The sequence below is a fragment of the Nannospalax galili genome, unplaced genomic scaffold (assembly GCF_000622305.1).
Source record: "Nannospalax galili isolate Female #2095 unplaced genomic scaffold, S.galili_v1.0 scaffold315, whole genome shotgun sequence".
NCBI lineage: Eukaryota > Metazoa > Chordata > Mammalia > Rodentia > Spalacidae > Nannospalax > Nannospalax galili.
In genome coordinates, this window is record NW_008336851.1 from 48,369 (window position 1) to 67,647 (window position 19,279).

At 42.4% G+C, this 19,279-nt stretch overlaps 1 protein-coding gene across 15 annotated transcripts in view; it reads left to right on the top strand.

Moving 5' to 3' along the window:
- The window catches only part of Abcc5 (ATP binding cassette subfamily C member 5), a 94,627-nt gene that overhangs the window by 26,138 nt on the left and 49,210 nt on the right, over positions 1-19,279 (top strand). For 8 of the 15 annotated variants that reach the window (XM_029562612.1, XM_029562615.1, XM_008831257.2 and 5 more), the window contains 8 exons: positions 5,881-6,038; positions 6,227-6,382; positions 7,028-7,175; positions 11,838-12,071; positions 12,220-12,393; positions 13,162-13,309; positions 15,292-15,440; positions 16,756-16,863. In XM_029562612.1, the coding sequence (XP_029418472.1) occupies positions 5,881-6,038; positions 6,227-6,382; positions 7,028-7,175; positions 11,838-12,071; positions 12,220-12,393; positions 13,162-13,309; positions 15,292-15,440; positions 16,756-16,863 (1,275 nt within the window). The other 7 variants (XM_029562621.1, XM_029562624.1, XM_029562618.1 and 4 more) reach the window with 6 other exon arrangements.

The following is a 19,279-nucleotide window of genomic DNA, read 5'->3' on the forward strand; positions in this document are numbered from 1 at the left end:
GTTGGAGGACCAGGGAAGTAGAGGGAGATGAGGGCAGGGCCAGGACCAGAAGCGGTGCTCCTGGAGCCCAAGAAAAGGTCTTAGTTGCTCTGGGTGAGAAGGATCAGGAAGTAGTATTGGTTCCCCAGGTGTCTGGGGACCCAAGACTAGGAATGGCACAGGGCCCAAACTAGGAGTAGAGAACAGCGGGGGAGATGGAAGGGTGAACGCGGCTGGAGGAGTCAAGGCGCGGAGGGCTGTGCGATAGACTTACCCCAAGAGAGTCCTGAGGGCAGGAGAGCAGGCCTGGAGAGTTAGCCGGTGGTACAGGTCCAGGGAAGCAGCGAATTTTTAGGTTTTGATGGTTGCGTTCTACAATGGATTGACCTTGGCGATTGTAGAGATTTCCTGTATTGTGTTGAATTCCCCAAAGTGAAAAGAAATCTTGTAAATTTTTACTCAAAAAACATGGTCCATTATCAGTTTTAATTCTTTGGGGCAATCCCAATGTAGCAAAGCACTGGAGAAAATGAGACTGAGCATGTTTAGACTTCTGTATGAGCGGTAGCCCAACAGGCATGTGAGAATGTGTCAATGGACACAAAAATATACTTAAGCTTTCCAAAAGGAGCATAGTGTGTGACATCCATTTGCCACAAGGAATCGGGCTTGAGTCCCCTGAGGTTTACCCCTGGCTGTTGCAGAGGCAGCACCTGTCTTATATGCCTCTGCATTGCCTTGGGATAGAAGCCCAGGCAATCCTTGGTGCCCCCTAAGATGCTGTGAGAAGATAGGGGCTTCTCTCTCTTTAAGGAGCGTATGAGTCTGAATATTGTCAGAAAGCAATGGCCATGGAGTTTCTTGGATTGAGCTGAGCCATCACAAGTGTGTACATATCTTTTTGGTTTCTCATCTGCCCCCAGGTATACTACCACTGCAGCTCCAAATCTGTCCCGTCAGTGAAAACATTGTAGGCTTTTACTAAGGGCTCCCTCAGCCCCGGGATTCAGCCAGCGTTGCTGCTGGCAGGGCTGTTACACTCGGGGCTGGGGTGGCCACCCCGCAGAACGGATGGATACAACGCCCCCCTCAGCCACCTTCCCCGAACCGGGCCTTTCCAGCCATCCCGGAGCCAGTCGTGGCACACAGCCAATGGTGTTTTTTTTGTTTTTTGTTGTTTTTTTTAAATGCGCCCAGTGGCCGCTGCTGGTCACTGGCTGGTGGGCAGTCCCCCTGCCCGGCTTTTGCACGGGCCTCTGACTCACACACACACACACACACACACACACACACACACGTTAGTTCAAGGCGGGTCGGGTGGGCGGCTTTCCTGCTGACCCCTGAACTCCGCTCTGCCCTTCTGAAAAAGGCATCCGTGGGTCCTATTTTCATGGGTCCCGGGAGGCCCTGAAGCTGGCCAAGGCACGCCTGAGGTGCCGCTTGTTACTTTGGCCGCTTTTGGTTTCACTTCTGTTGCATTTCTGCCTTTTTTCTCAAACCCTTCCCATGATTCCCATGTATCCCCAGTAAAAACATTATCCCCAAGTAGCCAGGGAGCCAGATAAATCGCCTCTGCCCAAACCTTTTGAGCTACCAGATCTGACAGATCCAATCCCCTGCTTTTAAGCCTATCTTTCAGCACTTTAAGTGCCGGGTCCTCAGGCTTATTAATTTCGTTACCCATCTTTAGTACTGGGGACAATCAGACGCAACGGGGAGCCTAGTCAAGCAGGGACTCATTTATTGCAGGTGTTACAGAGCTTATAAAGGCATCTGGAAATCCCCCCCCCCAGGGTATATCTTAAGGATGGTCACGCGCTGATCATGCACTCCTCAGCAGTGCTGAAGTATCCTTCAGACTTTTAAAACCAGTCAGGCCACACCCCAGTAACTTACTCTCGGACCTCTGCAAGGCGGGGCCTTTAGGTCCCCACAGCCCCTTACTTATTTTTCCTATGTTAAACAATTTCCTTATATGAATGAAACTGTGAGCTGGTTTTATGAGGTGGATTGTTTAAATTTAGAGATGAGCAAGGTAAAACTCAAATCACAAACATTTTGGTTCTAGGTAGGCACAGTTCATTTGTTGTTTTTAACATCTTTGTTTAGGTTGACCTTAGGAAAACATATATTATCTCTGTAGAGAATTTTGGATGTATCAGTTATATTGAAATTTGTTGATTCTCAGTCAGCAGAAAGAGGCAAACTAGATTCCAGGGTAAGGCGCTTCTTTGCTTTCTCATATCCCCTTAATTCTCCCTGTCTCTCTGTCCTGCCTCAGCAGCTAAATAATAAAGGTGCTTTTATTTTGTATTTACGTATTAGTCTGTAGTGTATCTATCCTCTAGCATCTGCTTGTCTGGTTTTTTTAAAATTAGAGATGCATGGTTTTGCCATTAAACAATAGTTTTGCATTCCAGTGTTACAATTATGTGATTGTATTGGTTTTTAGAAACTACCGTTTGCTGTAGCAAAGGTAGTTTGGAGAGTAAATTAGAGTTTATTTTAATGCAGCACTCACCCTGGGAAGAAGATGGAGCCACTTCTGAAGATACGTGTGAGACTGTTGGATATTTATGATTAATCTGCTTGTTTTTTCTTTGAAAGCCACATATGTAATAATTCAGAGTAACTTAAGCCTGAATTCAAGTCTCTGCTACTTATTTAATACATATGTCTCTCAGGAGATGAGTACCTTCATTATAAAGTGATTGTGAGGATTAGTGGCCAACATATCTAAAACAAGACAGTATCTAGCACATGGCTGGTAACTTGCTGTGTTTCAGAACAGTTGCTACAGAGCTAGGTGTGGTGGCACACATCTGTAATACAGTAATTCTGAGGCTGAGACAAGAGGATCACAAATTTCAGGTCAGCCTAGGCCACACAGCAATTCCCTACCATTAAAAAAATAATAATTGGTACAAATTTTCTTGTCGCATTCAAGTAACCAGTTTGCCTTTATTGACACATTGCTGGTCATGAGATTTGGCTATAAAATTGCCCTAGCTTTTTCTGTTTGTAGACAGCGTCTTAGTATAGTTGGAATAAAGCACCCTCAGATCAGCAGAATAAAACCAGAAGTACCAAAGCTAATAGCAGTTTTCTTTTGCACTAAAAGTAGAATTCATGTTCTAATGTTTCATAATAGTTAACTGGGATGAATGAATAGATGTCTAGCTGCTAGGAGCTATACTCTAGTCTTATAATCCTACTGATGGAGTGTATCCTACATAATCCAGAAAAAGAAAAATGAATATTTGTTTATTGTACTGTTAATCATATTCCCCTTAGTAAGAGAATCTAATCAGAAGTGGGATGAATGGTTAAAATCACCTCAGGATTATCACACAGCTTAAATGATAACTGTGTAGCTTGTGAGGCAACATTTGATATTTGAATAATAGATACAAACTCTATGCAAACTTGAGGACAGTTTGCTCTCACTTACTGGAAGCATCCTATGTTGCATGTAGTGTAGGTGCAAGGGATACCCAAATGGACTGAAGAAGTAAATTACCTGACCCTGAAAGAGCAGGCAAGCTAAAGGAAGGAGGAAATAGTTGAGATACTGCCTTTATCAGAAAGGTAAACTGGGGTAATGCAGACATTATGTATTAAATGTTTGCTAAGTATTTTTAATAACCTTAATTCTCAACACTGTGTAGTAGGTTTTTGTACCTTGGAAACACGAATGAGCTGAAGTTTACAGTGTGACCAGTAACATGGGAAAGGATTGTTGCAGAATCAAGATTCAACCAGTGTCTGTCTTCTAAAATCTGTGTTCAAAATCTCTACCTGCTAGGCATGGCGGTACCTGCCTTTAATCCCAGCACTCAGGAGGCTGATCTCTGTGAGATGGAGGCTAGCCTGGTCTACATAGTGTTGTAGGCCAGCTAGGGCTACAGGGAGACCCTATCTCAAAACACCAAAATAAATAAATAAATAAAAATAAAAATCTCTCCACCTTACTATGGCCTCCAGTTATGGAAAAAAATGATTTAATTCCATAAAATAAAATGGTTTTATTGTAGTAAGAGAATTATTTTCTCTCTCTCTTTTTTTGTTGTTTTTCATATTTTGTTTTTAATGTTAGCATTCCAGAGTTTTGCCAGTGCCTGAAGGTCTGGATCTTCATGTTTGGAAGGAACCACTCTCTGTCGTTGCTGTGTGCCTGTATGGAGCAGGACTGAGTTTCAAAAGATCAAATCTTGCAACTTGCATCTCAGTCAGAAATTACATTTTCCTAACATACGCTGTGCATAAAACATAACAGAACTGCTGGGCGTGGTGGCACACAGCTTTAATCCTAACACTCGGAAGGCAAAGGCAGGTGGATCTCTGTGAATTAAAGGCCAGCCTGGTCTACATAGTGAATTCCAGGCCAGCTGGAGCTACAGGGAGACCCTATCTCAAAGACACCCCCCCCCAAAAAAAAGTCATGACAGATTTGACTCCTTGGAAACTGATGAATAACAGTAAATGAATAAGCTGAAAGAATAACAGTAATGGGGTTTATGAATGACAGTGTTTGATTCTTGCATCAACAATCCGTACTCTGTGTTTTATTATTACACAAAATACTGAGGGTTAATGCCATCTCAACCATAAGATTGTACATCATGGGGCTGGAGAGATGGCTCAGTGGTTAAGAGCACTGACTGCTCTTGCAGAGGACTGGGCTTTGATTCCCAGCACCCACATGGCAGCTGTGAACCATCCTTAACTCCAGTTCCAGGGGAATCCGAAGCCCTCTTCTGACCTCCGCAGTAGTGCATGACATGGGTGCACTCACATACATGCAGGCAATACACTCATACACATAAAATAAAAATAATAAAATATTTTTTTAAAAAGATTGTAGCACAAGAGCCATCTTTGTCACATTACTGATGGCCACCACTGTACTCAGAAAATCCTCAGGAAATTGAGATTTGCCTGCCAACTATCATTTGAAGTTTTTAATTAATTAATCTTTGTTTATTTTTATTATTTTAAGTGCATGACGGTATTGCCTGTATGTATGTATATAAGTGCACTGTGTCATGTAATGCCCACAGAGGTCGCCTGGAAATGGAGTTACAGATGGCTATTAGCCATCATGTGGGTGCTAGGAACTGAACCTGGGCCCTCTGTAAGAGCAGTTAGTGCTCTTAACTGTCTTTCCAGCCCTCATTTAAAGTTTTTAAAAAGTATCTTTGAATTTGGTATTCTCCTATACAGGAAATACCATTGCTGGAAGTAATATCTAGGGGTCTGGATCAGGTTCCTTTTCTCCACCAATGCCAGAAAACTAACCCAGGGCCTCTTGTGCTCTATTCCTGCTCCCCTGTTCCCCCAACACTAGGGATCAAACCCAGCATCTCATTCATTCTAGGCAAGTACTCTACCATTGATCTACATTCCTAACCCTTGATAAAAGATTTAATGGTAAAATTATAAATTTTAGACTGTATAACACAAAGAATGAATCTAATGTAACCTATGGATTTCAGTTAATGTGTCAGTGTTGGTTGTCATTGTAACAACTGTATCATGTGATAGAAGATACCAATATAGGAAGGGATGGGGAAGAGACAAGGTGAGCAGAGACATATGGGAATTGTACTTTCAGCTCAGTTCTGTAAACCTAAAAGTAATCGGTATATTTAGTTGAATGTTTGTTAATGGATTCTTGTCATATAGAGTCAATGTTTAACCCTGCATCCTTGGGGTTTACAGAGCAGGTGGAGTGCTGTCCTAACCCTCAGAGTTTACAGTGGAGGTAAAGCGACCTGGGGTTTACAGAGCAGGTGGAAATGATGTGTAGTTTGTGCAGTGTGAGCTGCAGTCAGCTGGATTTACTTCTCTCTTTATCTAATGTTTATTAACCGTGCTTTCCACCCCCTCTCTGTGGAACAGTTGGAATGCCAAGATGCCCTGGAAACAGCAGCCCGAGCTGAGGGCCTTGCCTTGGATGTCTCTGTGCATTCTCATCTCCGAATTCTGGACGAGGAACATCCCAAAGGGAAATACCACCATGGTCTGAGAGCTCTGAAGCCCTTCCGGACCACTTCTAAGTAAGGCTGTGCTGGCTAATGACTCGTCCACAAAGCACTAAAAACAGTTTTGAAAATTTGAGCTAAAATTAGCATGTTGGGGAGACCTAATTTTTGTCAAGAGCTCTGTTTAGTGAAGAGTAAAGTTCACATACTGACCATCCTTGCAAAATGCACTGACAGCTTTGTGGTTGGATTTCTCTCCCTAGACACCAGCACCCAGTGGACAATGCTGGACTCTTCTCCTGCATGACGTTTTCATGGCTTTCTCCCCTGGCCCGTGTGGTTCACAAGAAGGGGGAGCTCTTAATGGAGGATGTGTGGTCTTTGTCCAAGTATGAGTCTTCTGATGTGAACTGCAGAAGGTAGGCGTCTCTGGTCCACCCTATATACCGGATGCTAGGCCTGAGCTAAGCGGGTGGGCCAGCAGTGTGGAGCCTGAAGCTCCATGTCCTTTTAGGCGCTCAGCTGCCCTGGGGAGGGCAGCCACCTGCGGACCACTTTCCTTTTGTGCTTCTGTTTTATTTCTGTTTCCCTCTAATTCTGTTTTAACCACGGGCTTTCTCTCTCTCTCTCTCTCTCAGCCCCGCTTCTCTTCCTGAGTCTACAGGGAGATTTTGTCTTTGCCTTGTGACAGAATACATTTTTGTGGTAGCTAATTGTCGGATTAAAATCTAGTTTGTAACTGCATTTTACCACAGGATCCTTTAGAAAGATTGGGGGCCCTTGAGAAAAGAAGCTGTTACCCACATTCTTTACTCAGGGGTGGAAGAAAAGTCTCTTGCTCTCCTTGTTTTCTGTACCTTCAGAAGCTCCCTTTAGAAAGTAAATAAAATGTACCCAGAAAGGGAGTTTTTCTCCAGAAGATGGAGGCTATGTGCATAATTTTAAAAGAGATTTGCGTATGCAGGGACAGAGCCTGCAGACAAATATGATGGCAGGAGTGGGGGGCTTAGGGTGTCTCTTTTCCCTGAGGAAATGTGTAACAGAGGACATGTGCCCTTGTTAAGACTAGAGAGACTGTGGCAAGAAGAACTGAATGAAGTTGGGCCAGACGCCGCCTCTCTACGAAGGGTTGTGTGGATCTTTTGTCGCACCAGGCTCATCCTGTCCATCGTGTGCCTGATGATCACGCAGTTGGCCGGCTTCAGTGGACCAGTAAGTTCTAACCATTCTTTCTGAACGTCTCCAGGGGCCCAGCCATGGCCGGCTCTAACCCTGTTGTTCTGTTGCAGGGGTTATGATCACCTTTGGGCTAGTTAGCCTTAGAGATGCTTCTAGGTTTATTGAAGAGGGCCAGTGGATTTGGGAGTAAATGGTGTCTTGTCAGCAGCCAGAAGGATGAGGACATAGTGTTGCAAGAGAAAAAACAGCTGGCTCGCTTTCCTGGGCTGGGTGAAGCTGGCCTGGCCCTGGTTCTGCACAGGACTGCTTATTGATGGTGTGCTGACATGAAGCAACAGTCTCGGTCAGGGCAGATATTTCTTGGCAGTGCTGTGAGTGTGCAAGCTGAGTGTTGTGTGGCATGGGCTAGCAAGCCTTGTTGGTGACATACGAAATGCCTGGAGGCATAGTTACCATGTATGTTTCTATGACAGATGAACCTTGAAGAAGCTAGGGAACTATCAAAGTTTTAAAGAGTCTAACCTGAAAACATTTCAAGTTTTGTATATAATGTAAACTGTGGCAAGCATTGGGGTGGCAGCTGTGGTTCTTTCCTAGTCTGTATGGAAGCAGTTTAGAAAAGGGAGCTTCTGACAGGTGTTTTTATAGGGCATCTGTTTGTTACACCTGTTGTGCAGCCTTACACTTGAGATTTTGATTAAATCTATTCTCTACACATTTGCCTTGAGGCATCGGAGCAGTAGTACTGTTTATACTGTGCATTTTCCATGTGTGGGTAAGCTGGAGGTTCATGGTTTGGGTAAGTATGTGTCTTAAGATGCATGATGACTAGGTAAAACTAATTTACAGGGGTTTTTATTGTTTTTTTGTTTCTTTGTTTCTTTTTAATGTTTGATGCCTTTAAAAAAATTTTTTTTGGATCTCTTCTGAAGCAGAGAACACTACTTTATTGGAATTAGGTTTCTTATTAATTTACCAACTAACATACTTTTATGTAAGTTTTAAATAAGAGGGACCATGTAACTGAAATGTTATACCAAAATGGCAAATGATTTCGTAGAACCAGCATCCCCCAAGAAGAGCTTCTGTCATTGTTTCACTACAGGGCTGGTGGCTGCTCTGATCCTTCGTAGAAGTCTTTCATATGGCTAGCACAGTATACAGGATTTCTTAATAAAGTCACAATAGACTTTCTTGATTCCACTCTCCTTTAAAAAAAAAATTCCATGATTGCTGGGATTAATTTTTTTACTTGAAAAAAAGTAATTTACCTATGCATGTTCGCTTTGGTGGCATGACGGTCACTCCGATCATGCACATGTAAAGCCCCTCTGTAAAATTCTTAATCTTTAATTTCTGATATAGCACACTGGGCTGCTAAGCTCTAGAAGATGCTTCTGGATGCCAGGGAAATCTGAGTGCCTTCCTCCAACAGGAAAGGTGGCAGGCACTTTTCTCTCTGCCCACCCTTGGGAGAAGAGCCCCAGAAAGCCAGTGGGCAAAGCAATGGGCCCATCCATTGTCTCTTTTTGTAAAGTGTAAACTATGCAGACTTATTTTCTTGAGCCCTAATTGATGTTTCTTTTTAACTGGTAATTGGAGAACCAGATTAGTTTTGAATATTTTTTGAAATTAGAATTAGCATCAAGTAAACCTGTAAGTGGGCATCGGTCCTTTTGAGGAACATTTATTTTAGATTTTTGTACATTTTCTAATCTGGCATGATTTTCAAGTTGACTTGTTCTGTTCTTATGAAAATTCATATAAGAACAGACTCCCCAAATTATAGGCCATAAATGGAGTACCACCTCAGGTCTCCTTGAGCCTTAGTAGCCATACATAGAACAAATGAAACACAATCAAGTTGTGTTATTTTAAACTTGCTTGGTCAGCTGATGCCAGACATTCATGTCTCAAGATGGTCCAAGGTTCTGATAATGCCAGCAGACCAGCATTCTGTGTCAAGTGCCTGAGGATCATGATAATGTTCACAGAGTACCAGAATCTCTATGGGTATGAGCTTTATTCAAAATCAAAAAGCAAACTACTAAATTTACAGAGATGCTTTGGGGGCCTTCTTAGACTGTGATAGTTTAAAAGGCCAGGCCTGACCTAGGATTTGTATATAAAGAGTTAGCATCTGCCCTAGACCTACAAGAACAGGCTGCCTTCTGCAGTGCTGTTTCTTAGTGAATGCTAACTCTGCTCCAGGCCTTGGGGAAAGGACAGTGAGAAGCCTTGAGAGAGGTAAGTTCCACCCTCCAACCTCTCTCCAGCCTCAGCTTGTTTGTGCTGTCAGGTTCTGGACTTGGGGGGAGTCTCTCTGTAGTGGAACCAGTGACAGAAGCTGTTCTTTAGAATTTTCAGGATGGCTGTATTCTGCGGTCAGAATGAGAGTCAAGCTGGGCAGAGTCTCTCGCCAAGAGCTCAGGTAAGGTAATGTTTCTTCACTGGGAATGCTTTCCACAGCAAGACAACTATGCTGACAATCTCAAGTTTTCTCCCAGTTTGTTTAGACTTAAATGATAAATTTATGACTTTTTAAAAACTGAATTTTGTTTGATTTTTCATGAAAACCTATTTTTCTTTCTCCCATACAAAACCATTTGAAATGTCGTTGCTTTTTAAAAACCCTGTGTGTTGGAAGTTCTTTAATCTGTTTCCTCTCCCCCCACCCTTGAAAGTTTTGCATAGTGTAAACATTGCTATGTCTTTTACCTTCCCTGCTCCTCCCTTCTGGGAGGGGCTGATGCACTATCCTGTGCTGAAATTGGGCACCCTAAAGGTATGGGAAGGAAGGAGTCCAAACAACACCTGCTGCCCTTTCACGCCTTCCCTGGAGACTGCTCCACAATGCTGCTGTGTGTAAGAAAGTGCTTCACCACACACCATCCTTCTGAGTTGCTTCACGAGAGGAGGAGGGGCTTTGGCCCCATGACCCAGTTCCACATTTTGGATGCGTACTGGAGAAGAAGCCAATCTTCTTGCTAGTAAACCAGCAGTCCACGTGTATGCAATGAGGACCCAGACATTGAATCTAAAAAATCTAAGGGAGGATAGAGTGGGATCCAATAGTTTAGAGTCTGAAATCTCCTGTTTGATCAGGTCATTTTACTGGGGCTTGACATAAACCTAATTGGTGAGGAATCTCATAGGACCTAGTAGACATGGTATTAAGTCACTTTCAGGAAAACTGAGAAAGACAAATTAACCTGGAGTCTGGGTTCTGGAATTCAGCATTGAGCACCTCAGGATGATAATATCTGGCCAGTTTTTGTCTGTCAGTGGGTGGTAGCTTATAGCCCCAGGACCCTGCTGTAGGAACCAGGGTAGATGGGTTTGAGTCCATTTCTTTTCTTCCTTTAAGGTGGGGGATTGGTTTGGCTTTCTTTTGTTGTGGTTTGGTTTGGTTTGTTTTTTGCCAAGATCAATTTTAGCTACCAGGACTTGAAAGACTCAGAAAGGTACCAACAGCCCTGGTCCCGCAGTCCAAGCGAGGAGTCTGTGTTACTTCTGGAGCAGGTATTGCAGTACAGCTTAGCACACCAACAGCACCTACAATTTTAAACAGAGTACCTTTTTAGGGGATTTTTAGTTTTTTTCTTTTAGTTTTTTCTTTTCTTTTTTTTTTTAATCTTCTTTCCTTAGCAGCAAAGTCTTTATTGCTAGAGAATCTACTTCATTGCAGCTCCAGGATTCCCATCTGGTTAAAGTGCCGTCCGCCTCATGTACTGCTTCAGACTCTGGAAACAGATACCGGCTCTGCTCTGTATTTCTGCTGTGTGTAGTTACCAGTTGGAGGCCACGTGACCTGTTAGATCGCTAACCCTGTACACCGAGTCTGTATGTTCTCACTGTGTGTTACTACGATGCTCCTGCTATTGTACAGTGTTTGTGAGATGCTCTTTGAAGATGGTACCTTTATATATATTTTTTTCATTTTCAATAAAAGCACGTTCCTTCCCACTTCCTGGTATTTAATACTGTTGCTGGATGTGCTGTGTGAGTGTGTATCCGGCGTTGCAGGACCTCAGAGCTGGAGGTGGCGCTCGTGGTTCTTGGGGGCTGGCTGTCTTCCCTCCCTGCAGGTGGTGTTAGACATGTGCTACCTGAGGTAACACGTTTTTGTTTTTGAGAGGGGGTGGGCGTGGGGAGGGCCCATGGGAGGGTCTCTGGAGTTTGATGGCCTGCTTTGTTTGCTCTCTTCTGTACTATTAAACTGCCCATGTTTATTTTCAGGAATGTTTTGCAAATGCCCTTCTCACTGTTCCCCAGTACAACTGTAGGTACACTGTTCCTTTTTATCAAATAAGCACGTTTGAAAGGGTACAGAGAAAGGTCTTAAATTCATTTAAAGAAATGTTTCCATGTGTGGAGATACTGGAATAAAGTCAATATATACTTTTGGATGACCATGTGTTTAGAATTAATTTCAGCTCATAAACAGGTTTATGTTACATTAGAAAGAGTAATATTCAAGATGGTATCCTTTAGGAAAAAAGGAAATTACACATCTGTCCTGCATCGGTGGGCAGGTTGTCAGCAGCATTTGGTCCAGCAACACAGTTTGTCTTTGCTTGCACAGTCATCGTTGTGCTGTGGAGCCGACTGCTCTTTCTAACCTAACATAACACTGTGGCATCGTGTGTGGGTATTGGGGGGGATGTTGACGGTGGTGTATGTTTCTCCCTATAGGCCTTCGTGGTAAAACACCTCTTGGAGTACACCCAGGCAACAGACTCTAACCTGCAGTACAGCTTGCTGTTAGTCCTAGGCCTCCTCCTGACAGAAGTTGTACGCTCCTGGTCACTCGCACTGACTTGGGCATTGAATTATCGAACTGGTGTCCGCTTGCGGGGAGCTATCGTAACCATGGCATTCAAGAAAATCCTTAAGTTAAAGAACATTAAAGAAAAGTCCCTGGGTGAGGTGAGTTTGGGGGTGTGCTCATGCCCAGAGTCAGTTCTCAGCTTAGTTCCTCCTTCCACCTAGGGCCTTGCTTTGTACTTGAACTTTCTCCTGAGTTGAGTGATCTGTGTCCTTGCAGGCTCCCTTCAGTGTGTGTTGTATCTTACAGCTCATCAATATTTGCTCCAATGATGGGCAGAGGATGTTTGAGGCAGCCGCTGTTGGCAGCTTGCTGGCTGGAGGACCTGTGGTTGCCATCTTAGGCATGATTTATAACGTGATCATTCTGGGACCCACGGGCTTCCTGGGGTCAGCTGTTTTTATCCTCTTTTACCCAGCAATGGTGAGTGAGCCTGTCAGTTGTCTTGGTGGCTTGTGCATAGGGAATGAAGTGCTTCCACTGGACTGTAGAAGGCACAGCCTCTGGAAATTAAGATGGTGCTCAGTTCATCTGGGCAGAATTTTAGCTTGAATGGAAATAAGGTGTCGCTTGTTTAAATGTTCCCGATGACATTAAAAAAGAAAGAGGTAGTCAGCCAGTGAACCTTGCCCCAGGTAGCACAGGAGCGCTTGAGTTACTCTATGTCCAGGTGCTGACTTTCTCTTCTCCATCCCCTTTGCTGGCACTCAGTATCTGTGACCACTGTGAGAACAGGTAGTTACTTGTCTTTGTTGCCTTACAAGGGAAGAGAATTAAATATATTTTTTAGAGTATTTTATTTATTATTTTACGTGTATGAGTGTATTGCCTGCGTTTAGGTAAGTGCGCCCGTGTTGTGCAGTGCCCACAGAGAACAGAAGAAGCTGTCGAATCCCCTGGAACTAGAGTTACAGACAGTTGGTAGCTGCCATGTGGGTGCTGGGAATCGAACCTAGGTCCTCTATAAGAACAATGTTCTTAACTGCTGGGCCATCTCTCCAGCCCTGAGAATTAAATATTTTATCACTCCTGAAGTCATTTTTACTAAAAAGCAGCACAACTACGTGAAATCTTGTCTATCCTAGAAAACAGGATTTTATGCTGGCTTTTCTTAGACTGTCTTGAGACAGACCAAGCAGTGCTTCAGTCTGAGTGGGCTCCAGTTTGACATGCTGTTGTTTTTCCTTTCAGATGTTTGTATCACGGCTCACTGCATATTTCAGGAGAAAGTGTGTAGCTGCTACAGATGACCGTGTCCAGAAGATGAATGAAGTTCTCACCTACATTAAATTTATTAAAATGTATGCTTGGGTCAAAGCATTTTCTCAGAGTGTTCAAAGTGAGTTTCAAGATTTCTCATGGTAGGAGGATTTTTAGATTCTTTGGATCTGATCATTTACCTACTATGCTTCCTGAACATATTAAATACTAGTTCTTCTGATGTCTTAATATAGAATCCTTTGTATTCAAAAGAGGTCTTAGACATTTGAACCTCGGGAACTCATGGTCCCCAAGATAACACAGTTAGTTAGAACAATATGTACAAATCTCTCTCTCACCCTACACATGATTTTTTTTGACCTGACCAAGAAGCTGATGGAGAAAACAGTATCAAATAATTTCTGAGAGCTCTGTTCTTATCCTTTCTGTTCTGTGCTTGCAAATACACCAGAGGTAGCCATGTGACCCTAAAGGAGGAACTGGGTGTCAGGGTGCCTGGATTCTGCTCCTACCTCTGCTACTCACCAGGGGATTGTTTAATTGTCTTTAAAATGATTGATGTAGTTACAGAGTTCTTAGTGCTTGACCCAATTCTGTGTTTAAATTAAGTGCAGGCATAAACACATCAAACATGTAAGCACCACATAGCTTAGAGGAAGAGACTGTCTCAAAAAGTCCAGAAAAAAAAAAAAAAAAAAAATCTGGGGCTGGGTGTGGTGACACACAGCTTTGATCCCAGCACTCGGGAGGGAGGCAGATGCAGGTGAATCACTGTGACATGAGACCAACTTGGTCTACATATCAAGTTCCATGCCAGCTACAGGGAAACCCTGTCTCAAAAAAACAAAAAAACTCCAAAACAAAAAAGATATGAACAAAAGTTAGAAGGATGAACCTTAAAAACAGTGATGTTTAGGAAGGATAAGGATATGTTTAAAGGCACTTTATTTAGAGTTTGAAAAAAGAATAGTTATATGTAACCTTAATTTAAATAAAGAAACTCTGGGCTGTTAATGGACTTAATGTCATAGCTGACTGTACAGTGCTCCTAAATAGTTAATGCAGTTTTAAATAGAAAAAAAACATTCTTTTGGGGCAGGAGAGATGGTTCAGTGATAAAGAGCACTGGCTGCTTTTGCAGAGAACCCAGGTTTGTTCGGTTCCCAACACCCACATGGCAGCTTACAATGATCCATAACTCCAGTTCCAGGTGATCTGATACTCTGTGTGGTACACTTAGATACATGCAGGCAAAACACTCATACACATAAAATAAAAATAAACCAAGCTGGCCATAGTAGTGCACACCTTTAGTCCTAGCACTTGGAAAGCAGAGGCAGGCAGATCTCTGTGTGATTCAGGCCAGCCTGGTCTACATAGTGAGTTCCAGGCCAGCCAGGGCTAAAATAAATAAAGATATAAATAAATAAATAAATAAATAAAATCTAAATAAAAAGTACAGAGTTCATATCAAAGCAGCTGGTTTGGTTTCATTGATTAAACCTACAACAGCTTACCTGGATTCTGTACTTCATGAGGTTGTTAAGCATTGCCAAGGCAAATAATAAATAAGTAATCAAATTTATCAGCTGTAGATACAATTAAAGTATTTCATCTAAATTCAAGAGACTTAGAAGAAGTATAAGAAAGCAGATGATGTTAGGTCTTGAGACTTGGTTCAGTCACACCTCAGCTTTACAGCTGATAAAATTGATGGTCATAATGTTGGCACTATATAATGCTTGTCTAGCATACATGAGACCCTAGATTCAATCCCCAGTATTAACCAAAAAGAATTGATAGTCATATTAAATTGGTTTTCTGCATTGTAGGTGTTAAAGAGTCATTTTAAAAACCTGTTTATGTCCCAGCATCATGGCCCTTGGGAAGCTGAAGCAGGAGAATTTCCAGTTCAGGATAAGCCTAGGCTACATAGGAAGACTCTGTCTCAAAAAATAATAAATAAATAAATAAATAAATAAATAAATAAGTGATAAATAAGACCTATTTGTGATAGAAGCCTGAATCTTATTTGGTGATGGAGGGATAACATCCCAAGTTTCTTTTGACTTGTTTTGAAGGTGGCTTGCTTTTTTATAGAAATCCGAGAGGAGGAGCGTCGGATACTGGAAAAAGCAGGATACTTTCAGAGCATCACTGTTGGTGTGGCTCCCATTGTTGTAGTGATTGCCAGCGTGGTGACATTCTCCGTTCACATGATTCTGGGCTTCGATCTGTCGGCTGCACAGGTAAGAAAATGCTCAGTGATGACAAATGTCACGGATATGTCACTCATGGAGATTTTCTGGTCCTCTTGTTACTTCATTTAGGGCTTCTGCCAAGAATTCAGTATATTTTCATTCATTTGATTAAGCTGAGAAGTGAAGAGTGGGGAACTATCCCTTGTACAGGAGTAATGTATGGACTGTTTCAGTCAGCCTAGGTTTAATTTTGAAAATACAGATCAACCTGTATTTCAGATTTACTAAGAATTTTAACTGAAGATAACATCTAAATACCAAAACAGCCAGGCCTGGCGATGTATGCCTTTAATTTCAGCATTCAGGAAGCAGAGGCAGGCAGATCTCTGTGAGTTTGAGGCCAACCAGATCAACATAGTGAGTTCCAGACCAGTTAGAGCTATAGGGAGACCCTGTCTCAAAAAAAGAAAAGCAAATAAGCAACCTTACCTTTAAAAAAAAAATGTAATTAGGCTGGGCATGGTGACACATGCCTTTAATCCCAGCACTTGAGGGGCAGAGGCAGGTGGATCTCTGTGAGTTCAAAGCCAGCCTGGTCCACATAGCAAGTTCCAGGCCAGCTGGGGCTGTAGGGAGACCCTGTCTCAAAAAGACCAAAAATAAATCAAATAAATAAATAATGTAATTAGGGCTGGCTAGACAGCTCAGTGGATAAAAATACTTGCCACTAAGCCTGGTGACCTGAGTTCAATCCCTGGAACATGCATGGTGGAAGGAGAGAACCATTTCCTATAAGCTGTCCTCTTACCTACACACATGTACATATGTATGTGTTAACACATACACCTACACAATAATTAAGACATTTTGTGTGTGTGTGTGTGTGTGTGTGTGTGTGTATGTGTAGGTCTGCATGTGAATGCATTCACAGGAGTGCTAGTGTCCATAGAGCTAGAGTTAAATGGTAGCTGTGAACTACCTGACATGGGTGCCAGGAACTGAACTCAGGTCTTCTGTAAGAGAAGTAGGTGCTGAACCATCTCTCCAGCCCCTGTTCTGTTTTTTGGTTTTTGATTTTTGTTGTTGTTGTTTATTTGAGACAGGGACCCATTGTGTATCCCTGGCTGGCCTGGGGCTCACTGTATAGACCAGGCTGGCCTGGAACTCACTGCCTCTGCTTTCTGAGTGCTAGGATTAAAGGCATGCACCACCACATCCAGCAGTACATTTTTTTTAATGTAACTAATTGTATTAACATTTGGTAGTTACAGCTTTCCTATCACGCCTGAAAGGAAACTGGTGCTCTCTTTAATTTCAGCTGCATAGCCTCACCAGGCTCTCTCACCTCTTTTTGTATGTTAAGGCCTTCACAGTGGTGACTGTCTTCAATTCCATGACTTTTGCTTTAAAAGTAACACCATTCTCAGTGAAGTCCCTCTCTGAAGCATCAGTTGCTGTTGACAGATTTAAGGTAAGTGGCTCCTTGCCCCTCTCCCATATCAGGAGCTATCATTGACACAACTCACTGCTACCCATATTCCAAGGGTTTGCACAGGCTGGCCACGGTTGGCTTTGGTTTACCTTAAGCCTTTTGGAGTTGGTAAGAAAAGAGGCAGTAGAGAAAAGGATGAATTAAGGATGAGAGTAATTGCCTTTTTAAACTGATATGAATTTTTATCCCTTCTGCATGGTCTGGATCTGGGGTGTGCTCCCTTTACAGGCCTGACATGGATATATGTCATCATTTACTTGGCCTTTAAGTGGCTTTAATATAGAAGACCAGCACAGCTGGTGACCATCAGGTTTCCCCTCCTTCCTCGTCCTTGCTGCCACTTTGATTGGTCGCAATGCTGAGTCTTTTTGATAATTTCTTTTTCCTACCCAGTGATTGCCACTACATGAGGCAGGGAATGCAGTGACATGGAAATAGTCATAAAACTAGATCATGTTGAGAAGTACAGTTAAGTAAGTATCAGTTCTTTTCCTTGCAGGTGGCTAGTTGATCATACCTTTGTTGTGTTGGTTGTATTTTCAGAATAATGCAAATATGTGATACAAGAGGGAGCTACTTGGGAGGGTGGAGGGAAGTAGATATTTGAAAGTGGTTAACAATTACAAAAAAAGAGCAGCATTTCGTGGGCTGGAATTCATTGACAAGGGAATTCTTGGACTCCTGACCATCTTCCTTGGCTGGTGAGAGCCATATGGGAGCAATTCTGGTGATAGGAAGAGTTGAAGCTCCAGTGTTTGAAGGATGACTGTCACTACCTTAGAGGCTCAGGAAGAAACAGTGGGTGTCTATTAAGGAGAGAGAGCAGCTCGTTGGAATTTATTTCTATTGTTTCCTAGTCCTGCAGAGTGCACCCGCATTCTCTTATCCTCCCCCTCCCCAGCCTGACTGCTAGGACAAGAGCCAGAATCACATGAAAAGAAATGTTCAAATGGCAGTCAGAACTTTGTTTTGTTGAAACCACAATATCCAGTCATGGAAGAAAGAGAATGTTTTGAGAGAAGTTCTCCCTCTTTGTTTCTCTATCCTTGTTAATGGATGGATTTGTTGACTTTTGGATGAAGAAGTGAGGGTAAAAAGTAGTTTTTTGAGCACTTTGTATTTTGAAGTTTATCTTCTTAAGTAAGAACTTATATTAGCAGGTGGCATGGATATATCTATAGAGAAAAATTGATCTTTTGCTTATCTGGAATCCAAGTTTAACTGGGTATCTTGTATTTTACCTGTTAGTCCTGTGAGTACTCCCCTTTTCTCAACAGTGATGCATTATGATTTGATTCTTCTGTTAATGAAAGTGAGCTGGTTTTCCATTTTTGTTTGTTTGAGGGTTGGTTTATTTTTGAGACAGGCTCACCTCTAACTCATGATCTCCTGCCCCAAAGTACTAAGATTATTGGTGTGCCCCACATTGCAGATCTAGAAACCAAAGTTTTTGTTTTGTTTTGTTTTGTTTTTATGGTCAGCATCCTGCAGGAAGTTGAGATTGTGGTTTGGGCACCTCTAAGATTCTATTGCCCTGGCAGGCACACATCTAAGTGGGTAGATGTTGTCTGTCTCAGCATGTCAGGGCAGGGCACCCTGATGCTGAAAGAGCTCTGAGCAGAGGGCAGGGCTGTGGGAAGTAGGAAGGAAACACAGGAAAAGAGCTATGTAATCTAAGAGGCACCAGCATTTTTCTTAATAGTTTGTTGAGGCCTAAACAATCTTCATCCTTTTACTAGATCTTGAGGGAAAGAAATAATGGAAATTCAGTTTGCATGTGGTTTTACTCTGTGAAGGCAGTCAGAAAGTTGATATGTTATTCTTAGCTCAGTTTCTTAGGAAGGCTCTGGATACATGATACCAGTAGGTATTTACAGAAAGCAAGAGTTATATCTAAACCTAATCAAGAGTGAAGGTTCTCTGGGAAATGTAGAAATATGATACTTGCCAACCTTAAGCCAATGAGATATTTAGCAATTAAGCAGGGTTTTCACTCTAGACGTTATCTTTTCTCTAAAGACTTTTGAATGTTTACATTTTTTAAATTAACTTTTAAAACATAGTCTTAGCCGGGTGTGGTGGCATATGCCTTTAATCCCAGCACTTGGGTGGCAGAGGCAGGTGGATCTCTGTGAGTTCAAGGCCAGTCTGGTCTACATGGCAAGTTCCAGGCTAGCTGGGCCTACAGGAAGACCCTGTCACAAAAAGACCAAAAAAAAAAAAACAAAAACAAAAACAAAAGATAATTTGATCTCTTCTTTGCTAATTACCACTCCATTAATTTCCTTCTTATTTTCTTATTGCTCTAGCAGGAGCTGTGAGCACTATATTGAAAAAAGGAGTGGAGATAGTGGACAGCCTTGTCTGTTTCCTGATTTTAATTGGGAATGCTTCC